Source organism: Lissotriton helveticus, chromosome 8 (assembly GCF_964261635.1).
Source record: "Lissotriton helveticus chromosome 8, aLisHel1.1, whole genome shotgun sequence".
NCBI lineage: Eukaryota > Metazoa > Chordata > Amphibia > Caudata > Salamandridae > Lissotriton > Lissotriton helveticus.
Window position 1 is genome coordinate 1655761439 of NC_136069.1, and position 20320 is coordinate 1655781758.

The following is a 20320-nucleotide window of genomic DNA, read 5'->3' on the forward strand; positions in this document are numbered from 1 at the left end:
CTCCCTCCCCCACACTATGCTTCCCTTCCTCCCCCACCCTATGCTTCCCTCCTGTTTCCACCCTCTCCCCCACCCTATGCTTCCCCCCTGTTTCCACCCCCTCCCTCACCCTGTGCTTACTTCCTGTTTCAGTCCCTTCCCCCACCCTATGCTTCCCTCCTGATTCCACCCTCTCCCCACCCTATGCTTCCATCCTGTTTCCACCCCCTCCACCCTATCGTCGTTCTGGTTTTTTTGCCATCTGTGAAGGTAAACATTCGTTTGAAGTTCTGGAGTGACTTCTTCTGGTGTTGTGGTCGAGAGTACCATGCAGTGGTGTAACGAACCTTGAGAGGGCCCTCCCTGCAGGGTACGTGAAGGGGCCCCCTCCGGACTCAATCTAGAGCTCACCAGCAGAAGTGCGGTGCTGACGGGGCCCCCTGGAGGGTGAGGTCCCCCCTCCCCTCACCGCGGGCCCTGCAGGGGTCTGTGTTACGCCCCTGGTACCATGTCAAGACGCCCCTCCGTGTCACGATGCCCCTCCGTGTCACGAGGCCCTTTGGGCCGAGCTGGCCCTTGGAGGGGGGCTGGCCGATGACAGATAGCGCTGATGGCGGATAAGGGACGCCAGGCCCCTCGGCTGGCGTCCTTCCCAGGTGTGGAGGTGTGGGGGCCCTGCTCCAGAGCCCCAGCCGCCTCTCCATCCTCGGGGTCCGTCTGCAGGTGTTTCCTGCTGGAGGAGTTGAACTGAGAGGCCTGAGGTTGGACTGGGGGGATTGAGGGGGCTGGCGGCGGAGACGTCTGATCCAGCGACAGCCTCTTCCCTGGCGCCCCAGCAGCACAGCGCCAAGAATGGTTCTGAGTCGAGGCGCGCTCCTGAAAGCGAATATTGCTGAAACGTCACTGTGAGGCTGACTTGAACGAGAAGGCAAGCCGTTTTACTGGCACAGCTACTTACTTTATTATTTCAGTAATTGTTTTTAAATAGTGCCGCCATCAAGCCTTTCTCAAGCATTCTAGTAGCAGACAATTTAAATGCTCCTAGCTGCATAGTTTTACAGACGGTACAAAATAATAATTTGCAATGCAATAGGTCTCGCATTTACGCGAGTTTCGCTATTGGCATTGCAAATGACAATGCCTTTTATTTATGTTTTTAAAAACGAAAACAAAAATAAAAGGCATTGTTATTTGTAATAGCTCAAACTCGTGTAAATGTGAGACCTATTGCATGGCAAATGCTTGTTAGATTAGTGAGTAGAAACGCTCCCTTTCGGCCCGTGCGGCAAATTAATTAAATAAACAAGCGTAGCACGAAAGCGGACCTCGCTACAAATAAAAAAGAAATAGTGCTTAACGACTTATGAAGGAGACTGTGTAACTCCACAAGTAAAAGATCCAGTCCTCATGGGAGGTAACAAATGGCGACAGGGCGGTAATAAGGAGGGACTAACAAGCCTCCTTATCAATCGGAAGCCAGCATTTACCAAGGACATTGACACCAGCCAATCAAAAATATGGGCGGGGAGAAGGTGAGGCTTCCACAGCATACTCGACTACTGCATGCCTCGCCGGGCGACAGTGCATGCGTGCTGCCATTAGGCTCGACCTAACAAACGGGGGAGGGAGGCTTTGAAAGTGGGTAATTTGACCAGTTGATAAAAAGCAGTGAAACTGTGGCTATTGGGAGGGTTCAAAGCTTGCGCACGTGACCTGGGGTGGACAGCAGGGGACCCTCCGTGGGTGCCTCAGCCACTGCTTACGAGCCACGCCCTACCTTCTGCCTCTTTCCTTTCTGCTGTATATCACAGTCCATTTATTTTTCTTCACCCCATCTTGTCTTTCTCTTTTCATTTAATCTCATCTTCACCTTTTTTCCATTTCCTCATAGTAATTTTTAGGGCGCAAGTCCTAAAACAGAATTGGGGGGGATGGGGGACTAACCAAGTTAGGCAGTATGCAAGTGACATCATGGTGGCATCACAGTGCGTGACATCACAGCATGTGACATCGCATATGGAATCACAGGAAGTTACATCACCGGAAGTAACATCATAACCCATGACTTCACAGGAAGTTACATCACAAAGAAGTGACATTAGATCTTAACATTTCACACATATGTTTAGCAGGTCTATCATGAGTACATTTGAGTGCATTACGAGATTTAAGAAATTAGATTTTGCATCAAAGGTTGTGGCACAAAAGTGATACAACCCTGATTCTAAATCTGGGCCTCAACATATACATTTTTTTTTAACGTTGCCACAAATAAATTGGCAACAAAGAGAAACGTGAAAGTAAATCTATTCTGCTTAATTGGTTGCAAAGTCTGCATTTTAAAATATCTTATGAGGTTAAGGCACCTGCCCCAGAGATCTTTGTGTCCTGTAAAGAGCAGGCAATAATAATATTATTAAGAAAACTCTGGAGGTTAAGGCATTTGCTGAGGCCTTTGTGTTAAAACAGTGCAACCCCAGCCACCATTTTGTGTTCACAAGCCAGTGAGGCCAGCCCTCCTGCCTCGCGCCCAGCAACAGGGATATTCTACATCAGAGGGTGCCTCTGTGAGCTGTTTAAACTGTATTTACTGGGGCCTGTGCACTTTGTTTTTTGGCCAGCAGGGGGAGTAAAGCTTTATTCAAACAGTATTGTTAGATTTCGAGTTAGTGAAGCCTTTACCAGCAGAAGTCCAAAGTGTGTATTCAGCCTGTCTGTCTCCTAGGAGATTCTGAACAGGAGAAGCAGCTTCCAACTCCCTGGCCAGCAATCCTTGTCTGAGGTCGCTGGGACCTTATATGGTCTGCTAGTGGTTGGTACATGTGTACACTGATTGGTGGTTGTATCTGGTGTTTCAATTGGATTAGGGTTAATGTCCTCATTGGTTGGGTATTTGAGGGATCTGATTGGTTTCTGGGTCTGTGATTCAATGATTGTAGGGTTGGGGCTATGGCTAGGGTTAGGATTTCGATTGGAAGTAGGGACTAGGGCTTCCTATGTTATTGGCTGTTGGGAGTAGGGTGGGACTAGGGCTAGGGTTAGACCTTTAATTGGAAGTAGCTATTTAGGGCTTCTGGTGTGATTGGTTGTTGGACTAGCTGTGGGACTAAGAGTAGGGTTAGGCTTTCTATTGGAAGTAGGGACTAGGGCTACCTGTACCATTGGCTGCTTGGACTTGGGTTGGGACTAGTGGTAGGGCTAAGGCCTTTATTGGACGTAGAGATCAGGGTTTTTGAACTGATTGGGTGCTTGGACTAGGGTTAAGATTGGCTGCAAGGTCCTGGTCTCCTATTGGTTCTAGGGAAAATTCATATGGGTAAAAAGTCATGGGAGATCGATACGGGGGGACATTCATGGGGGATCGATATGGGGATATTTCATGGGGGATCAAGAAGGGGTGGCAAGGGTGGGGTTACATGAACATTCATTGATTGCGTTATTGTATTGAATTGTTGTTGCTGAAATAAAAGTGACCTTTTAACCCCCATCGGTCTGTGATGTGATTCACTGCCCGATTTCTCTATCACAAGATTATGTGAAAGCGGCTCCTTCCTGTGTTCCTTCAGACGTAGATTAATAACAGCCATTCTGTGCCCGGGTGAGCTGGCCACCTTTGCCAGGCTGTGGCCCTGTTGCCTGCAGTGCGTCGGGGGGTGTTTGCCGGCTCTGGACCTGGGGCATGCATTTGCCAGATTGGCGCTCACGGTGGCCCACATGGTCTGTACTGAACTCAGCCTCACAAACACCCATGGTGGAAGCAGACATCAGACCCTCCTCGCCTTCGACGCCCACCCTCTGCGGGCCACGGAGGATTCTTTTATTGGTGGAGGGGGGGTCTATTTAAAGCGGGCTACGATCGAGGGGCCCTGGCAGAGTGATTGGGGCCACAGGTTCATATTCTCGTCGTGTGCCTCAGCTCAGCGGTGCGTCGGCGGAGCCCGGCCGCGCTGCATCATCAGAGGAGTGGACTGGTCCAGATTGGGGGGCATTGACAGAGCGGTTCCAGCCACAGGGGGTGCTTTTATAGAGAATAGTACAGCTCAAGGTGGGGGTCCCGGCCCAACTGTGTCTGGCCCTGTGTTGGATTGGCAGGGGTTGCTGCAGGCCTCAGCTGGGTGCATTGCCAGATGCTGAACAGTGTGTGTGTGTGTGTCTGTGTGTGTGGGTGTCTGTGTCTATTTGTGTGTGTGTCTATGTGTGCGTGTCTGGTGCAACAGCAAGTGTGCCTCCGCTCAGGGTAGAGGTACATTAGACGATTTTAGCAGGGGTTGCAGCCGGCCGTGCCTGAGGTGCTTTGCCGGAGCAGTGCGTGCCTCCCAGAGCTGTCGTAAGCAGGAGTGGTAGGGTAACGAACGTCCAAGAATGGGGTTCATTGACAGAGCCACGTCACGTGGCCCCCGTGCTGGCGGGGGCTGCTCTGGGGGGCTTATATGCTTTGGCGCTGTCACCCACGAGGAAGCGATCAACTTTCACAAGCGCTTTCAGTGCACACATTTTGCATTCTTTTTGTGAAAAAAAATGTGAATCTGTCAGTGGGATGGAAAGCTTATTGTGTCCAAAATGAGCGTTTAATGAAAAATAATAGAGAGAAGAGCGCTGGGCCAGCTCTGGCTGAGGGTGAGCTGAGGTGAGCCTCGGCACGGGGGAGGGGTGGCCTGCTGCTGGTGTGTGCATGGGCCCGGGGGGAGGGGCCCTACAGCCTCTCATACTACCTGAGCCGAGGTGAACATTTTGAAAGCCTTGGAGCCCTCGGGTGGATCCAACCCTTCCTCTCCAGCAGAACCCAAAGGATCCGACTCCCTCCTTTTCTCTCCCAACCCACAGAAATCAGCTGCGAAGTACCCCTGGGATCTTCACTCAGCCCCACTCTCTTCAACATCTACATGGCCCCCCTCGCTGCCATTGTCAGACAGCATGGGCTCAGCATCGTATCCTACGCCGACGACACCCAGCTCATCCTCTCGCTCACGAAGAATCCCGAAGACACCAGACTCTGCTTCCAGGAAGGAATGAAGAACGTAGCAGCCTGGATGAAAGACAGCTGCCTGAAGCTAACCTCAGAGAAGACCGAGGTCCTCATCCTCGGTCCCTGAACCTCCGCCTGGGACAACACCTGGTGGCGCCCCACACTCGGGAACCCACCCACCCCCACAGACCACACCTGGAGACCTCTGCATCATCCTTGACACCTCCCTCTCCTGAACCGCCAGATCAACGCCGTTGCTTCCACTAGCTTCAACTGCCTTCGCATCCTCCGTGAGACCTTCAAGTGGATCCCCTCCGATTGCAGGACCGTCACCCACGCACTCATCACCAGCCGACTAGACGACTGCAACGCCTTCTATGCCGGAATTAACAAAACCCTCCTGTGTAGACTCCAGACCATCCAGAACGCAGCAGCCAGACTTCTCCTCGGGATACCATGCCAGGAGCACATAACCCAACACCTACGAGGCCTTCACTGGCTTCCCACGAGAAGAGGATCACCTTCGAACTCCTCACCCATGCCTGCAAATCCCTACACAACATCGGACCCAAAGTACCTCAACAAGAGAATATCCTTCAACGTACCCAAGAGGAACCTCCGCTCCGCCGACCTCACCCTGGCAGAGGTCCCCCGCATCCGCAGACACAGAACCGGCGGGAGAGCTTTCTCCCACATCGCAGCCAAGACTTGGAACGAGCTCCCTGTGAACATCAGACGCTCCCCGACCCTGCACACATTCAGAAAGGACCTCAAGACCTGGCTCTTCGACTGATTGTGGAGCCGCCGCAGCCTTCCCCCCCCCAGCGTCTTATGACCCTCACGGGTGAGTAGCGCACTTCACCAAACCCTGATTGATTGATTGATTGACATAGTGTCAATATTGGCAACACACCCTACCCGCAAATACAGCAATACCATAATAAAGAACACACAAGACACATTGGCCGTTGGAGAAAACATTGCATAAGAAATATGCCAGCATGGTGTGTCAACTTATGGGCGCTCCGAGGGCAGGCAGCCCCTATGCTGCCCTGCCCACCTGAAGAGCCAAATTGCACCGTGGCCTAACCAATCGGTGTTAAACATTTTGGGGGATTACCCCTTACATTCTGTGGACCACCAGTCCACCCATTTACTCACGTCCCTCGAGGGGGCGGAGCGTATCCAGGCAAGCCCCCAGTTGCTCAGGTTTACAACCGCCCACAGGACTAACGGGCTCCGTCTTTTCTCCAGGGTCCTGCCGTAAGGACTTCCTGGCTCTATTTGGCATTTGCACCCTTGTTGTGCTCCTGAAGAGGGTACCCCTATGTGCTATTCAGCCTCTGGATCATGCTGTAACTCCGCCATTGCTCAGTGTGTGACCCCTGTCACACCCAGGGCCCGCCACCAAGGCAGGGATTCTAACTTAGACCTGGGCTGATTCTAGGGCATCACCCAGGTCCAACAGAAACAGGTCCATGCCCACTCTAGACAAATGGACCCCATCCACATTTATACATCCCGTGGTCTTGGCATGTAAGAGTCCGTGTCTCATAAAGCCAAAACCCCTCTGTTCCGTGAATTTGCACCTGGCGCTGTTTACCTTTCTGCAAGAAATTTCCAGGGCCTCTCCAGACCTGGCCCCATGCCAGACTAACGCAGAGTGATCACGGACCACCATAATTCACTTGTGCCCAATTGTTTGCTTGACTTCTCATAGTGGATTTCATTGTTTGTAGCAGAACCTTTTTTACCCATGAAAGAAAAGTCATTGCCTCTGAGGTGGAAGACCAAAATGTTGGGAGGGGATCTGCCTCCGGCTAGTCTGTGCCGCAGCTTCTTCAGCAAGCTGTGCCAACGTATGCTGGGGATCCCCAACCAGACTATCTCAGAGAGGGTAAACCCCTGCTTACAACTCCTGCTTTCTGCCCATAGAGTCACCTAAGCTATGTAAGGCAACAATTACTAAGCCTAACTGAAAATGATGTGCTCCAAAACCCCACTGCAGACACAACATTGGGGCCACCGCCGAGCTCAGGTGCAACACGGCATACAGTGGGTCTCTTATCCCCTGCTCACACCTCTCTCGGCAGGTGTACACACCGTATCCCGCGAGCCGAACAACTCCCGCTGGCAGTCGCACTCAGACCCACACCTCCGTGAACAACAGTGCTGTCTCTGAGCCACAGCTCCATCGACGCCCGACGCAACACCCACGAGCCCCAAACATGACAGTCTTTCTCAAGTTCAAGGTCATCTGCCAGTCTGCACTCAGTCACTCGTGAGCACAGGGACCGCTCACTACCAACATGCAGAAACCCCATCACCGCTCCTGGGCCACACCGCTTACGCTGTTCCCCAATGCCGAACTGGACCAGGCGTGCCCCACAACACTCTGGGCAGGACAATTTGGCATGAATAGCGTCGTCCTGAAACACAGGCAGGGCCGGACTGGGAACCAAAACAGGCCTTGGCAAAGCGTTCGGCGGGCCCCCCGGGGGTTGGGGGTATTGCCGAGCTGTTTGCAAGGGCCGGTTTCGGACGATTTTGTTACAGGGAGCGATATTGGAGCTAATCTGCAAAAATGACCCTGTAACAAAAACTGCCCCTGGGGGCCCAAAACTGGCCCCCACCCTGGCGGCCCACCGGGGAAATGCCCGGTGCCCGCTATGGCCAGTCTGGCCCTAAACACAGGGGCTCCGAACCTCCACCTCGCTGTGCACCACCAATTAGCTACCACTTGACCTGAGAGCGCCCCATTATGCCTCGGACTCACTGCGCGAAATCCCCGGCACTGCTCCCTGGCAAACTGCGTGACACACTGTACAACAAAGGCGATAACCATGGACACATTGTGTCCAGCAGGGGACAAAGAGAGGCCCAGGCTCACTGTAACCCCGACGAGACAGGGGATGAAACCAGCATGACACAGACGCAAGACCAAACGGCGTGAAGTCCTAGGTAGCGTCGGATCTCCAGTGGGTCCAAACAGTAGCCTGTCGGGGTGAACAACGCTTACAACGCAACTTTTACATCGCAGAGCCTTTACAACGCAACCATTACAACGCAAACTATTACAATGCATTGCTCTGGGGGGCGCTCTAGGATAGGGAATAGGTTAATTTACTATCCAATAACCTTCCCTAGTGTCCATGGGGACTGGAGTTGGAATAGTAAATTAAACTATTCACTATACAGCGCCCAAAAGCACTATGCGTTGTAATGGACTGTGTTGTAATACTTGCGTTGTAAAGGCATGCGATGTAAATGCATGCGTTGTAATGTCATACATCCGCCTGTCGGGTTGTGCCCTCATGTGGCACTAAGGTGGCCGCCCTCCTATGGGGGCTCCCTGCGTGGGCTTCGGGCAGCCTCATAGTGGAGGGACGGGCTGCAGCTGGTGTCTGAGTGTGCGGGGCGCCAGGGCCCCTACACCCCTCATTCTACCTAAGACGATCGAGGGACCCCCTCAGCACACTGGAGACGCGGCATAGATCCTGGTGACTGGGTGAGCCCCCAGGGGCTGTCTGCTGGTGCCTCATGGGGCCTCTTCCTGGTTCATGGGGGCTCTGGTGGGCAGCTGCTTGGCGCCTAACCCCTGGCAGGCCTTCTTGGTGGCGGTGTCTGAGTGGGCCTGAAGTCACGTGGGTTGTGACCTCCTTCAGCTAGCCTGTGCCGGGTTCGGTGCCTGCTGCACTCCGCACTAGGCTTCCACCAAGTGGCTGGACTTTCCCTCCCAGAGGTCCAGAGAGACCCCTGCTCATCAAATCCAGCTTGTGAGCTCTCCTCTTTATGGAATGCTGGAAATTAAAGCACGACTACATCTGACCCCCCAATGACCTTCAGGCCCGGGTCAAGTGCTCCCCATCTGGGCCCCTGTTCTGGCGCCCATGCCAGCTTGCTGTTGTCTCAGCGGGCCTCCTTTCTTCTGGGGGCTGCTATTGGTGGAGGCACCGGGTCACTGCTGCCTCACATCAGTGTTGCGACCACCTCAACCCTCCTTGAGGGCCCCGTAGTGGTGTGGGGGATGCCTGGGTCTCTGCAGGCCCCTGCCCATATCTTGTGGCCCCTCACCGGCAGGCGCTCTGCGCTCCTGGCCCATAATTACTGCTGGCCACGGGGCCCTGACTTTCTAGTGATGGAGGCTCGTGAAACTCCGTAAATAAGTCAGAGTGAGGTTCAGCAAAGTATCATCATTGGGGCCAGCGGGGCGTTCACGGCCGGCGCCCTGGGCCTGCGCCGGAGGCAGGAGCGGGCATAGTGTGTAATGATACATCATGGCGGCCAAGGCGCCGAGAGAGAGAGGGGTGATTCAAGGCGCATCTGATAGGAGTCTACACAAAGGCGATGTGTTAATTTATAAGGTGCACGCGGTGAACCATGGTGTCATGGGGCAAGTGGGAGGGTCCAGCGAGGAAGAGGAGGAGAGAGAACCCATACCTCACAACAGAGAGGCTGATGGGAGCCTGCCACCCACACTCAACAATCATGCACCAAGAAATAAAAACAAAGCACAAACCTTTGCTGTTAAAAAGGAAAATGATTCAGCTATCTACTTTGTGAATTCCATAATACAGAACCAGAAAACGTGGACAATCCTGTCTTCCCCGTTTGATCAAATTGTATGATCTTAGGCCAGTGATGCTCAAAGTAAAGCCCGCGGGCAGCCCGGCAGACCTCTCCTTGTGGCACGCAGACATTCTTCTTGGAAAGAGCAGCAGAGAAATGAAAGCTGCCCGAGTTCCATTTTTTGCTGTCATTTTTAGAAATTTTGTTTTCTGGCTCTAGGCTTTTTTCTATTGATCCGATTCAGGCGGGAGCCTTCAGATTTGTGAAGCTAAAACTGGCTTTATATTAGGTATCTCCCAACTAAAATTGCATCATTTCAACATAAGCAAATGAAGAAAATACCTCCCCCCGCTTTATTTCTTAATCTCCCATTTTTCAGTTTTGAAAGGGTGTTATTTTGTAACTGCCCATATAGTCTCCCATCCCTCCCTGTCTCCTTGGGGATGGCCGAGGATTAATGTGGCCCTCTAGCACATCCAAGACTGTAGTTTGTTAGCCACTTAGAAAATATCTGAGTACCCATGTCTTAAGGAAATTTGTTAATTTATAAAGCATTCTTTTTCTTTGTTGCACATATAAGAGCACCTTCTAATATATGAGTTCAGGGTGTGCACTGTAGTAAAATAATCTGGTGTATTAATAAGGTGAAACAGTTCTGAATGTTAAAGAAATGGCTTTTTATACATTTTAAACAGACTACAATATATACACTTGGTGTTCGTTGCATGATTTAGACGGCAATTCTTTTCAAGGCTCTGTTTGTGCACGGCCTCTTAGAGCCCAGCCAAACCCTTGGATTGGCTCTACCTGTCCATTTGTTGGCTCACCCACCTCAAGAGGATCTTGAGTGCAGGCATCCCCTGTTGAGGCAGTAATTTAGGGTTTGTTGGTCTCACAGAAAGAGTAGAGGCTCTGGAGTACAGGCATCTACTTTTAAGGCAGTAATTAGGGTTTGTTTGTCTCACAGAAAGGGGGTAGTCTCGGGAGTACGGGCATCCACTGTTAAGGCAGTAATTTAGGGTTTATTTGTCTCACAGAAGGGGTAGAGGATCTGGGGTACAGACATCCACAGTTGGGGCATTAATGTAGGGCTTGTTGGGCTCACAGAAGGGGCAGAGGCTCTGGATTACAGGAATCCACTGTTGGGACAATAATATATGGCTTGGTTGGCTCACAGAAGGGGTAGAGGCTCCGGAGTACACACATCCACCGTTGAGGCAGTAATATAGGGTTTGTAGGGCTCACAAAAGGGGTAGATGATCTGGAGTACAGGCATCCACCGTTAGGGCAGTAATTTAGGGCTTGTTGAGCTCACATAAGGGGTAGAGGATTTGGAGGCCAGGCATCCACCGTTGAGGCAGTAATCAATGACTTACAGGGCTCACAAAAGGGGTAGAGGCTCCGAAGTTCATGCATCCCCTGTTGAGGCAGCAGTTTATGGTTTGTTGGCCTCACAGAAGGGGTAGAGGATTTGGAGTACAGGCACCCACTGTTGAGGCAGCAATATAGGACTTGTAGGGCTCACAGAAGGAATAGAGGCTCTGGAGTACAGACATCCAGTGCTGCAGAAGTAATAGCTCTGCAGTCTAGAAAAGGATGACACTCTGTGTCCCTGGCATTCACCCCTTGGGGCCGCAATATCTGCCCCACAGGCCTTCAGAAGGGGTAGAAGGAATCTCACTCCCTAACACTTCCACTTTCATGCCGTCTTCTTTTCAACCTTCACTTTCCTTTGTATGGACGAGCGCCCTTCAGGGCCAGACATGTCCTGGAATCATTCCTCACAGCTACAGCCAGGAAAGTTTGGAAAAGAAAAACACAATTATTCTACAAAGTTAATAATAGGATTTTAAACAAAAGGAAACTTTAACAGCTAACCTGGGGCACTGACTTTGTACTGTGCCTGTGCCAAGTACTTGAGAGGCGCAGAAGGCACAGGCTCTGAACTTATCAGTGCTGGGAATGCATGCTCTGAAATTTTTATGTCTCGAAGGAGGGAGTGCAGGCTCTGAAAGTGTGATAGATCAGTGCAGGGGGTGCAGGCTCTGAACCTTTGTATGTCTCGGAGGAGGGAGTGCAGGCTGCTGCTCATGTTACCAATCCCATTTTCTGCCCCTTTTGGAAGCCTTCTGCTGGTTCAAACCATCTCTGCCTGGTCCAGGTTTCCACAGAGACCTCTGAGCCCTTCTCTGATGCCGCCTCACTCTACATCACAAGCAACTATGTGCCACAGCTCGCCTGTGAAAAGGAAAGTAGAGACAGGCTTTTGTACAGGCATTTCAGGCTCACACTTATTATAGTACTGATTGCATTTATATTTTTTGTAGATGCCAAAATATTGCTCCATCAGTCAAATCATAACAAAGCAAATCTTTATTCGACTGGAGCCATAAAAGTGCATAAATTACAATAAAAATTACAGTATAGTAAAATGTAATATTAATGTCCATGGAACAATATAAAGTGATTTACTCCAGTACAGTTTTATGACATAATTATCGCAGAAAAGTTAAAATTAAAACTTTCTATGTTAACATATCATCTATTAATTTCTATTTCTTGAAATTCATATTGTTTCCTAACATAAAAGGATGATTTTATAAAATTTCATTACGCATAACAGATTTCTGGGAAACCTAGAGACTGCAGAGATTTTAACCCTTTTTTGCGATATCTCAGATTTGACTTCTGCAGTCTTTGGAGAAATAAAGAAGGTCTCGGCCCAGAAGATAGGACGCAAAACAGGATAAAGTGACTAGTGCACTGCGCTGAAGTATTGTCAAACCCACATGACGATAGTTCCTGTTTCCAGGCCCCTGGCGTAGGGAAATCTAAATGTATTGTCAATATTATCTTGATCAGAAATTTTAATATTTCTACATGTAAGTTTTTGGAAACACAGGTCTGTGGATTTAGTAACGATCAAAGTGAAAATGCAACACACTTTTCTCATTCTGTTTCTAGTGAAGCATTGAATGAACTGTTGCTATGTCAGTCCATTGTTCGTGTTGCAAACAATATTAAGTTTGGGAAGTGATTGATACTTTGACCCATCAATTCCCTAATAAGGGCATTTTAACATACACATGGTCAATAGGTCAGATAAGTTAAACAATGATATCATTCCGGTTTGCTGCTATCATCTTTAAAAATATGAGCTTACTTTGCTACAGGAAGAACATCAATCAAATATAGTAGGTGTACCAACTTAAAAAAATTCCAGACAAAATTTGCTAATCGACTATGCTCTTGTTTCTAGGCAACTAACACCTGGAATTGTGGCGTACCATGTTGCCGCTCGAGTGGAGAGCGACCATAACCCCCAAATAGCATTATTAGCTCTATCACCTGAATTAAATCAAATGGCGCTCCGGGTCCAAATAGAATTCCAAATGCAGGGTTCAAGAGCAAATCAGATCTGTCGGCATAAATCTTCACACCCCGGTTTAAAGAAACCGTAATGTTCAAAGTAATCCCAGACTCTCGGCAGGGAAGTAATATCCAACCCATCTACAAGAACGGTCCCCCTGACAATCCTGCTAACTGTCGCCTAAAAATCTAACTGATAATTCTGATCTTTCAAACCGGGTTTAGAAGGGGCCAGTCAACGATGACCATTCTAATATCACTCACACTGTTAGCGGAGAAAGGTAAAAAAAAAAACACAAAAGTTACATATTTGCTTCATAGATTTGAAAGCTACTTTTGACTCTGTCCCCCGTAACATACTTTGGAAAAAACTGGCCGCTTGGGGTATACCAGTAAAACTACTGGACGTGATTGTTTTGTTATATTCAAATACTTGGGTCCAAGAGAAAATGGGGGATGGTACTTTTACTGCTCGCCATATTAAAACTTTTAGCTCTTTGGAGCAAGTTTGCGTTTTAGCCCTTGTTTATTTAATCTTTTTATGGCGGATTTACCTTTGTATTTACAGAATGTTAATCCCCATTCACCTAATCTTTCTGGATTGAACATAAACTACTTGCAGTATGCCGATGATACAGTATTGATTAGTCACACTCCCGCTAGGCCTACAGCGGTTAATACGTTCTTTTAACAACTATATTTTAGAAATTGGCTTACAATTGAATATAAAACCAAGCATTGAAAATGCAATAGGTCTCGCAATAGAAGAGTTTTACATTTTTCGTTTTGCAAATGGATGAGTGGCGTTGCGTGGATGAGTGGCGTTGCGTGGATGAGTGGCGTTGCGTGGATGAGTGGCGTTGCGTGGATGAGTGGCGTTGCGTGTGTGAGTGGCGTTGCGTGGATGAGTGGCGTTGCGTGTGTGAGTGGCGTTGCGTGGGTGAGTAGCGTTGCGTGGGTGAGTGGCGTTGCGTGGTTGAGTGGCGTTGGTTTTGAAAATAGCAAAATTAATAGCTTTGTCAGTTACAATGTCAATAGTTTTAACTTTCGCAAATGTGACACCTATATCATTTGTAATGCAATGTGTGTTGTATTTACGTGACTTAGATGTATTGATATTACAAATAACAATGGCTTTTAATTTTGTAAATAATAAATACTGAAATAAAATGTATTGTAATTTATAATGGCAATAGCTTAAACGTTTGTAAATAACTTTTGTGAAGATTATGTTCAGTGTATTTTATTGTGACGAAAATTCAAGAACATTGCATTTGCACCTACACACACACACACACACACATATAGATGTGGTGGTGGTGGATCTAGGGGATATGGTGGTGGTGGATGTGGTGGTGGATGTGGTGGTGGTGATGGTGGATGTGGTGGTGATGGTGGTGGATGTGGGGGTGGATGTGGTGGTGGTGGTGGATGTGGTGGTGGATGTGGTGGTGGTGGTGGATGTGGTGAAAGTGGTGGTGGATGTGGTGGTGGAAGTGATGGTGGGTGTGGTGGATGTGGTGGTGGATGCGGTGGTGGATGAGGTGGTGGATGTGGGGGAGGTGGTGGATGTGGGGGTGGTGGTGGATGTGGTGGTGGTGGATGCGGTGGTGGTGGTGGATGCGGTGGTGGTGGTGGATGTGGTGGTGGTGGTGGATGTGGTGGTGGTGGATGCGGTGGTGGTGGTGCATGCGGTGGTGGTGGAAGTGGTGGTGGATGTGTTGGATGTGGTGGTGGATGTGGTGGTGGTGGATGTGGTGGTGGTGGATGCGGTGGATGTGGGTGTGGTGGATGTGGTGGATGTGGTGGTGGATGCGGTGGTGGTGCCTTTTTTTTTTTAATGTGCTAAAGTAAGTTATTAATGCAATTTCGGATTAGGGGGGCATGACGACAGTGCATCTTTGCTTTGCACTTGGACATGCTGCAAAACATACTGTGTTGTATTCTTCTGTGAAATCCCCATGACATTTGGCAGTTAAAAGAATGTATTGAAAGAAATGTTCATCTAAATAAGATAATTAGTGTGCACGACATAATTCTGTAGAACTACAGATTCAGTTTAGGTATGCAGCCCTGGTTACAAAATCATTTAGAACTGAAATGCAATAAAGTTGCAGTTTGGCTTTGAAACGGATCAGAGAGGTGTCTGCGTGATAAATGAATGATGCATAGGAATGGACAGAATGGAAATGTGTTTCGAAGGACGTGCTCGGGGTGTGCATACTGGAAGCAGGGCGATGGATTCGAGGCTATGAGCGAGGGTGATGCCGAGCTCACCTCAAGGAGAGGGGGAGGGGCCAGGGCAGAAAGTAGGGAGGGGAGGTGTAAGTCGGCAAAGTCACACGGATCGAACAAACGATGAGTAAGGGAAGAATTGTTAAATAGGTTTAAAATGGAACAGGAAAAAAGAAACAAACTAGGGAAGGAAAGAAACGGAATCTGAAAGGAAAGAGAAAAAGAATAAAGGAAAGAGCAGAGGGAAAATACAAGACGGAGGGAAGGCAGAGAAGGGGAGGGGGGAGGAGAAATGCGACACGGCGGGCAGGGGAGGGGGCGGAGCGGGTTTCGGATTAGGGGGGCATGACGACAGTGCATCTTTGCTTTGCACTTGGACATGCTGCAAAACATACTGTGTTGTATTCTTCTGTGAAATCCCCATGACATTTGGCAGTTAAAAGAATGTATTTAAAGAAATGTTCATCTAAATAAGATAATTAGTGTGCACGACATAATTCTGTAGAACTACAGATTCAGTTTAGGTATGCAGCCCTGCGTTACAAAATCATTTAGAACTGAAATGCAAGAAAGTTGCAGTTTGGCTTTGAAACGGATCAGAGAGGTGTCTGCGTGATAAATGAATGATGCATAGGAATGGACAGAATGGAAATGTGTTTCGAAGGACGTGCTCGGGGTGTGCATACTGGAAGCAGGGCGATGGATTCGAGGCTATGAGCGAGGGTGATGCCGAGCTCACCTCAAGGAGAGGGGGAGGGGCCAGGGCAGAAAGTAGGGAGGGGAGGTGTAAGTCGGCAAAGTCACACGGATCGAACAAACGATGAGTAAGGGAAGAATTGTTAAATAGGTTTAAAATGGAACAGGAAAAAAGAAACAAACTAGGGAAGGAAAGAAACGGAATCTGAAAGGAAAGAGAAAAAGAATAAAGGAAAGAGCAGAGGGAAAATACAAGACGGAGGGAAGGCAGAGAAGGGGAGGGGGGAGGAGAAATGCGACACGGCGGGCAGGGGAGGGGGCGGAGCGGGTTTCGGATTAAGGGGGCATGACGACAGTGCATCTTTGCTTTGCACTTGGACATGCTGCAAAACATACTGTGTTGTATTCTTCTGTGAAATCCCCATGACATTTGGCAGTTAAAAGAATGTATTAAAAGAAATGTTCATCTAAATAAGATAATTAGTGTGCACGACATAATTCTGTAGAACTACAGATTCAGTTTAGGTATGCAGCCCTGCGTTACAAAATCATTTAGAACTGAAATGCAAGAAAGTTGCAGTTTGGCTTTGAAACGGATCAGAGAGGTGTCTGCGTGATAAATGAATGATGCATAGGAATGGACAGAATGGAAATGTGTTTCGAAGGACGTGCTCGGGGTGTGCATACTGGAAGCAGGGCGATGGATTCGAGGCTATGAGCGAGGGTGATGCCGAGCTCACCTCAAGGAGAGGGGGAGGGGCCAGGGCAGAAAGTAGGGAGGGGAGGTGTAAGTCGGCAAAGTCACACGGATCGAACAAACGATGAGTAAGGGAAGAATTGTTAAATAGGTTTAAAATGGAACAGGAAAAAAGAAACAAACTAGGGAAGGAAAGAAACGGAATCTGAAAGGAAAGAGAAAAAGAATAAAGGAAAGAGCAGAGGGAAAATACAAGACGGAGGGAAGGCTGAGAAGGGGAGGGAGGAGGAGAAATGCGACACGGCGGGCAGGGGAGGGGGCGGAGCGGGGAGAGCGACCTTTGAAGTGCACTTTACACGGCCGGCCGGCAGTGAAACTGAAAGCACGCCGGCCGGCCGTGCAAAACATACTGTGTTGTATTCTTCTGTGAAATCCCCATGACATTTGGCAGTTAAAAGAATGTATTAAAAGAAATGTTCATCTAAATAAGATAATTAGTGTGCACGACATAATTCTGTAGAACTACAGATTCAGTTTAGGTATGCAGCCCTGCGTTACAAAATCATTTAGAACTGAAATGCAAGAAAGTTGCAGTTTGGCTTTGAAACGGATCAGAGAGGTGTCTGCGTGATAAATGAATGATGCATAGGAATGGACAGAATGGAAATGTGTTTCGAAGGACGTGCTCGGGGTGTGCATACTGGAAGCAGGGCGATGGATTCGAGGCTATGAGCGAGGGTGATGCCGAGCTCACCTCAAGGAGAGGGGGAGGGGCCAGGGCAGAAAGTAGGGAGGGGAGGTGTAAGTCGGCAAAGTCACACGGATCGAACAAACGATGAGTAAGGGAAGAATTGTTAAATAGGTTTAAAATGGAACAGGAAAAAAGAAACAAACTAGGGAAGGAAAGAAACGGAATCTGAAAGGAAAGAGAAAAAGAATAAAGGAAAGAGCAGAGGGAAAATACAAGACGGAGGGAAGGCAGAGAAGGGGAGGGAGGAGGAGAAACGCGACACGGTGGGCAGGGGAGGGGGCGGAGTGGGGAGAGCGGCCTTTGAAGTGCACTTTACACGGCCGGCCGGCAGTGAAACTGAAAGCACGGCCGGCCGGCCGTGAAAGCCTTTGATGACGCAGCAGGGGGAACAGACGGCGAGAGGGTGTGAAAGCAGCAGGGGCAGGCAGGTGGCTGGGGGCATGTGCACGCGCTTTTAAGCGCATGCGCATTAAGCTTGAATTTCACGGGCACTGCAAGGAATCGCCACGATTCCTTGCAAGTTGGTTAAAGACTGTTTAAGCCCCAATAGTCTCGCAAGCTCGATGCGCATGCGCATCGACAGGCGAGACCTAAAAATGATGATAATAGGGTCAACTATACCCGGTAGGCACGTATGGAAAGCAAATGGACTAGAGATTGAAACAGTAAAAACCTACAAATACTTGGGAATCACATATGATGATAGGGTTACCTTTAAATATCACTGTACTAATTTAAAAGCCAAAGCTACTTGTCTTGCATTCGCTTTTAGAATCCTGCGAGATCTACTCTCATGCCTCAGTCACAAGCATTAAGTGAAATTTATGAAGGCCAAGACGATTCCTGCCTTGGCTTATGGGTCTGTAATGTTGCGAGGCAAGGATTCTAAAAATTTAGATAATTTACAAATTATGGTTTTAAAATCTACTTTTAGGATTTCCAAAAATATTGGACATGCATTTATCCGATTGGAATTTGGCATGTCAAGTCAAACGTTAGCAAGGCAAACAGCATTCTTAAAAAGCTCCTTGATTTTATCTTATTCACACAGCCTCGCAAATTTGTGTTGACAAGAATTGACTAAATCCGACTACGCAAGTGGGTGGAAGTCTTACTTAACTAAGAGTCTAAATACATTTAATCTCTTTCCATATGATAATTGGGGAAGAAATAGAAATATTTATAAACACTTTTAAAAACGCTTAACGAACATACTATACCTGATACTGGATAAGGAGCCTATCATCAAAAAAACATGCCTGGTCGATCATTAATTCTTTAATAACAAGAAGCCCCAACCTTATCTACTACTTAGTCATCAGCCATTTATTAGGGACACATTAAAAAAAAAAATAAGATTTGGCCAATATCCGACAAATGATAAAACCCCAAGATGGATATGCAACTCGCCAACGCCAAACTATAGACTCTGTGGGTTTGCATGCAAAATGCTAACAAATATCATGTGCACTTACCCTTGCCTAGTAAAGAAAAAGCAAGCATTGTTGAAACCCACTTTCAATGGACAAGGGGTGAGAGAACATGTGGTCAAGCAATAATCTTATGCCTCTCTGGGAAATTAATCCATTTAAATAGACAATTTGCCAAGTATATCTTTATAGAAGAAAAAAAAACAAATTTGGAATTAAATGGAGAGTAGGTATTATTAGGTATTATTAGAACAATCAGAAGATCCTTATTGACATGCTACCCACTGATGGAAATAAAGTTTGGGTAGCACTAAGGCACTGCATGTAAGCACTTAACTGCTTTGAGGCACTTTAATAAGTCTGTATTAAAATTGATGAGCATTGAGGAATTTTACCCATTTATTTTAATACTGTTTATAGCATAGCGGAATAAGCACGTAGTCACTTTATAGATGTGGAGGTAGGAAAAAAAGGATAAGATAAAGCGCGTGTGCAAGCATGGAGATATCCTGTTAGTAAGGCAATGACCATGGAAAGTATGATAATTATAGACAACAGACAAGCTACTTTGTGTTGTTTATGTGGTATCAATGTTCCAGTGCGGCGTCCTTTCCCTAGTATCTGGTGAAAATGATGAAATTTAAGTGGACTTTCCTTATTTGATCTATTTATGCATTTGATTAGATTGATCCTTTGCACTACTGTGATTACAACTACTACTGCTCCAAATATTGTAATGATTATTTTTTAATCAATCAATGAAGATTTTACAAATATTAAGTGAAGTTTTCACTGTGGTAAAGATTGCACCGCCTCACTTTTCTATCCTTTTGCCCATAGGTCTCTGCGGCGGATGCGGACAGTGGCACCTTCGGGACGATTACCTATTCGCTGGGCTCGGGCATTGGCAGTGTGGTACCCACCCAATTCCGCATCCACAAGCAGACGGGGGAGCTGTGCACGGCTCAGAGCCTGGACCGCGACGAGGGCATGCGCAGTTACGATTTCACCATCAGCGCAGTGGACGGGGTGAGTACTGCTGCTCTTTTAATCTTGGTGGGAGGACATAAGAGCTCTGGTGAGAGGGGCTACGAGAACTGGACTTTGATACTAAAAATTGTATAAAATCTCAAAAAGAAAAATGGAAAAAGTGAAGTTTAAATGTTGATGGAAGTCTATGGCCATCAGTGCTTAATATTGAAGTCTGCGAGTTCCATCGAAGTCTACTGGAGCGTGAATAAAAGTAGAAAAAAATAAAATAAAAAGGGGAACTATATAACAATGAGTCGAGATTCGACCTTGAGTGGGTGGTTGATCCCAAATTGAAAAAGGCCATCATCTGATAAATATACACATTTTGGTTGATAAAATAAATTTTTTATATAAATGTAACAAAAGTTTGCCATTTTAAAACTACTTTAAATCTACCTAATTGCAATCACCAAAAGTCTCCATGCCAACCTATGAAAGTTATAACACCAGTACTTACTTTTGTTGGAGACAAATTGATGTCACCCTTTAAAAAGAGTTGGTAGTATTGTTACAACTTTAATAAACATTGGAAAAGCCAATAGGTGCTGCTTTTGGCATTGGTTGGCCATGCCAATGGGTTTCTGTGATGCTGTGCA

The 20320-nt window shown here is 47.8% G+C and overlaps 1 protein-coding gene across 1 annotated transcript in view; it reads left to right on the plus strand.

Annotated features, from left to right (window-relative positions):
- Positions 1–20320, plus strand: part of DCHS1 (dachsous cadherin-related 1) — a 277728-nt gene that overhangs the window by 171244 nt on the left and 86164 nt on the right. Inside the window, exon 2 of the mRNA XM_078658722.1 lies at positions 19533–19721. Within this exon, the coding sequence (XP_078514848.1) occupies positions 19533–19721 (189 nt within the window). The remainder of the gene's footprint in view (positions 1–19532; positions 19722–20320) is intronic.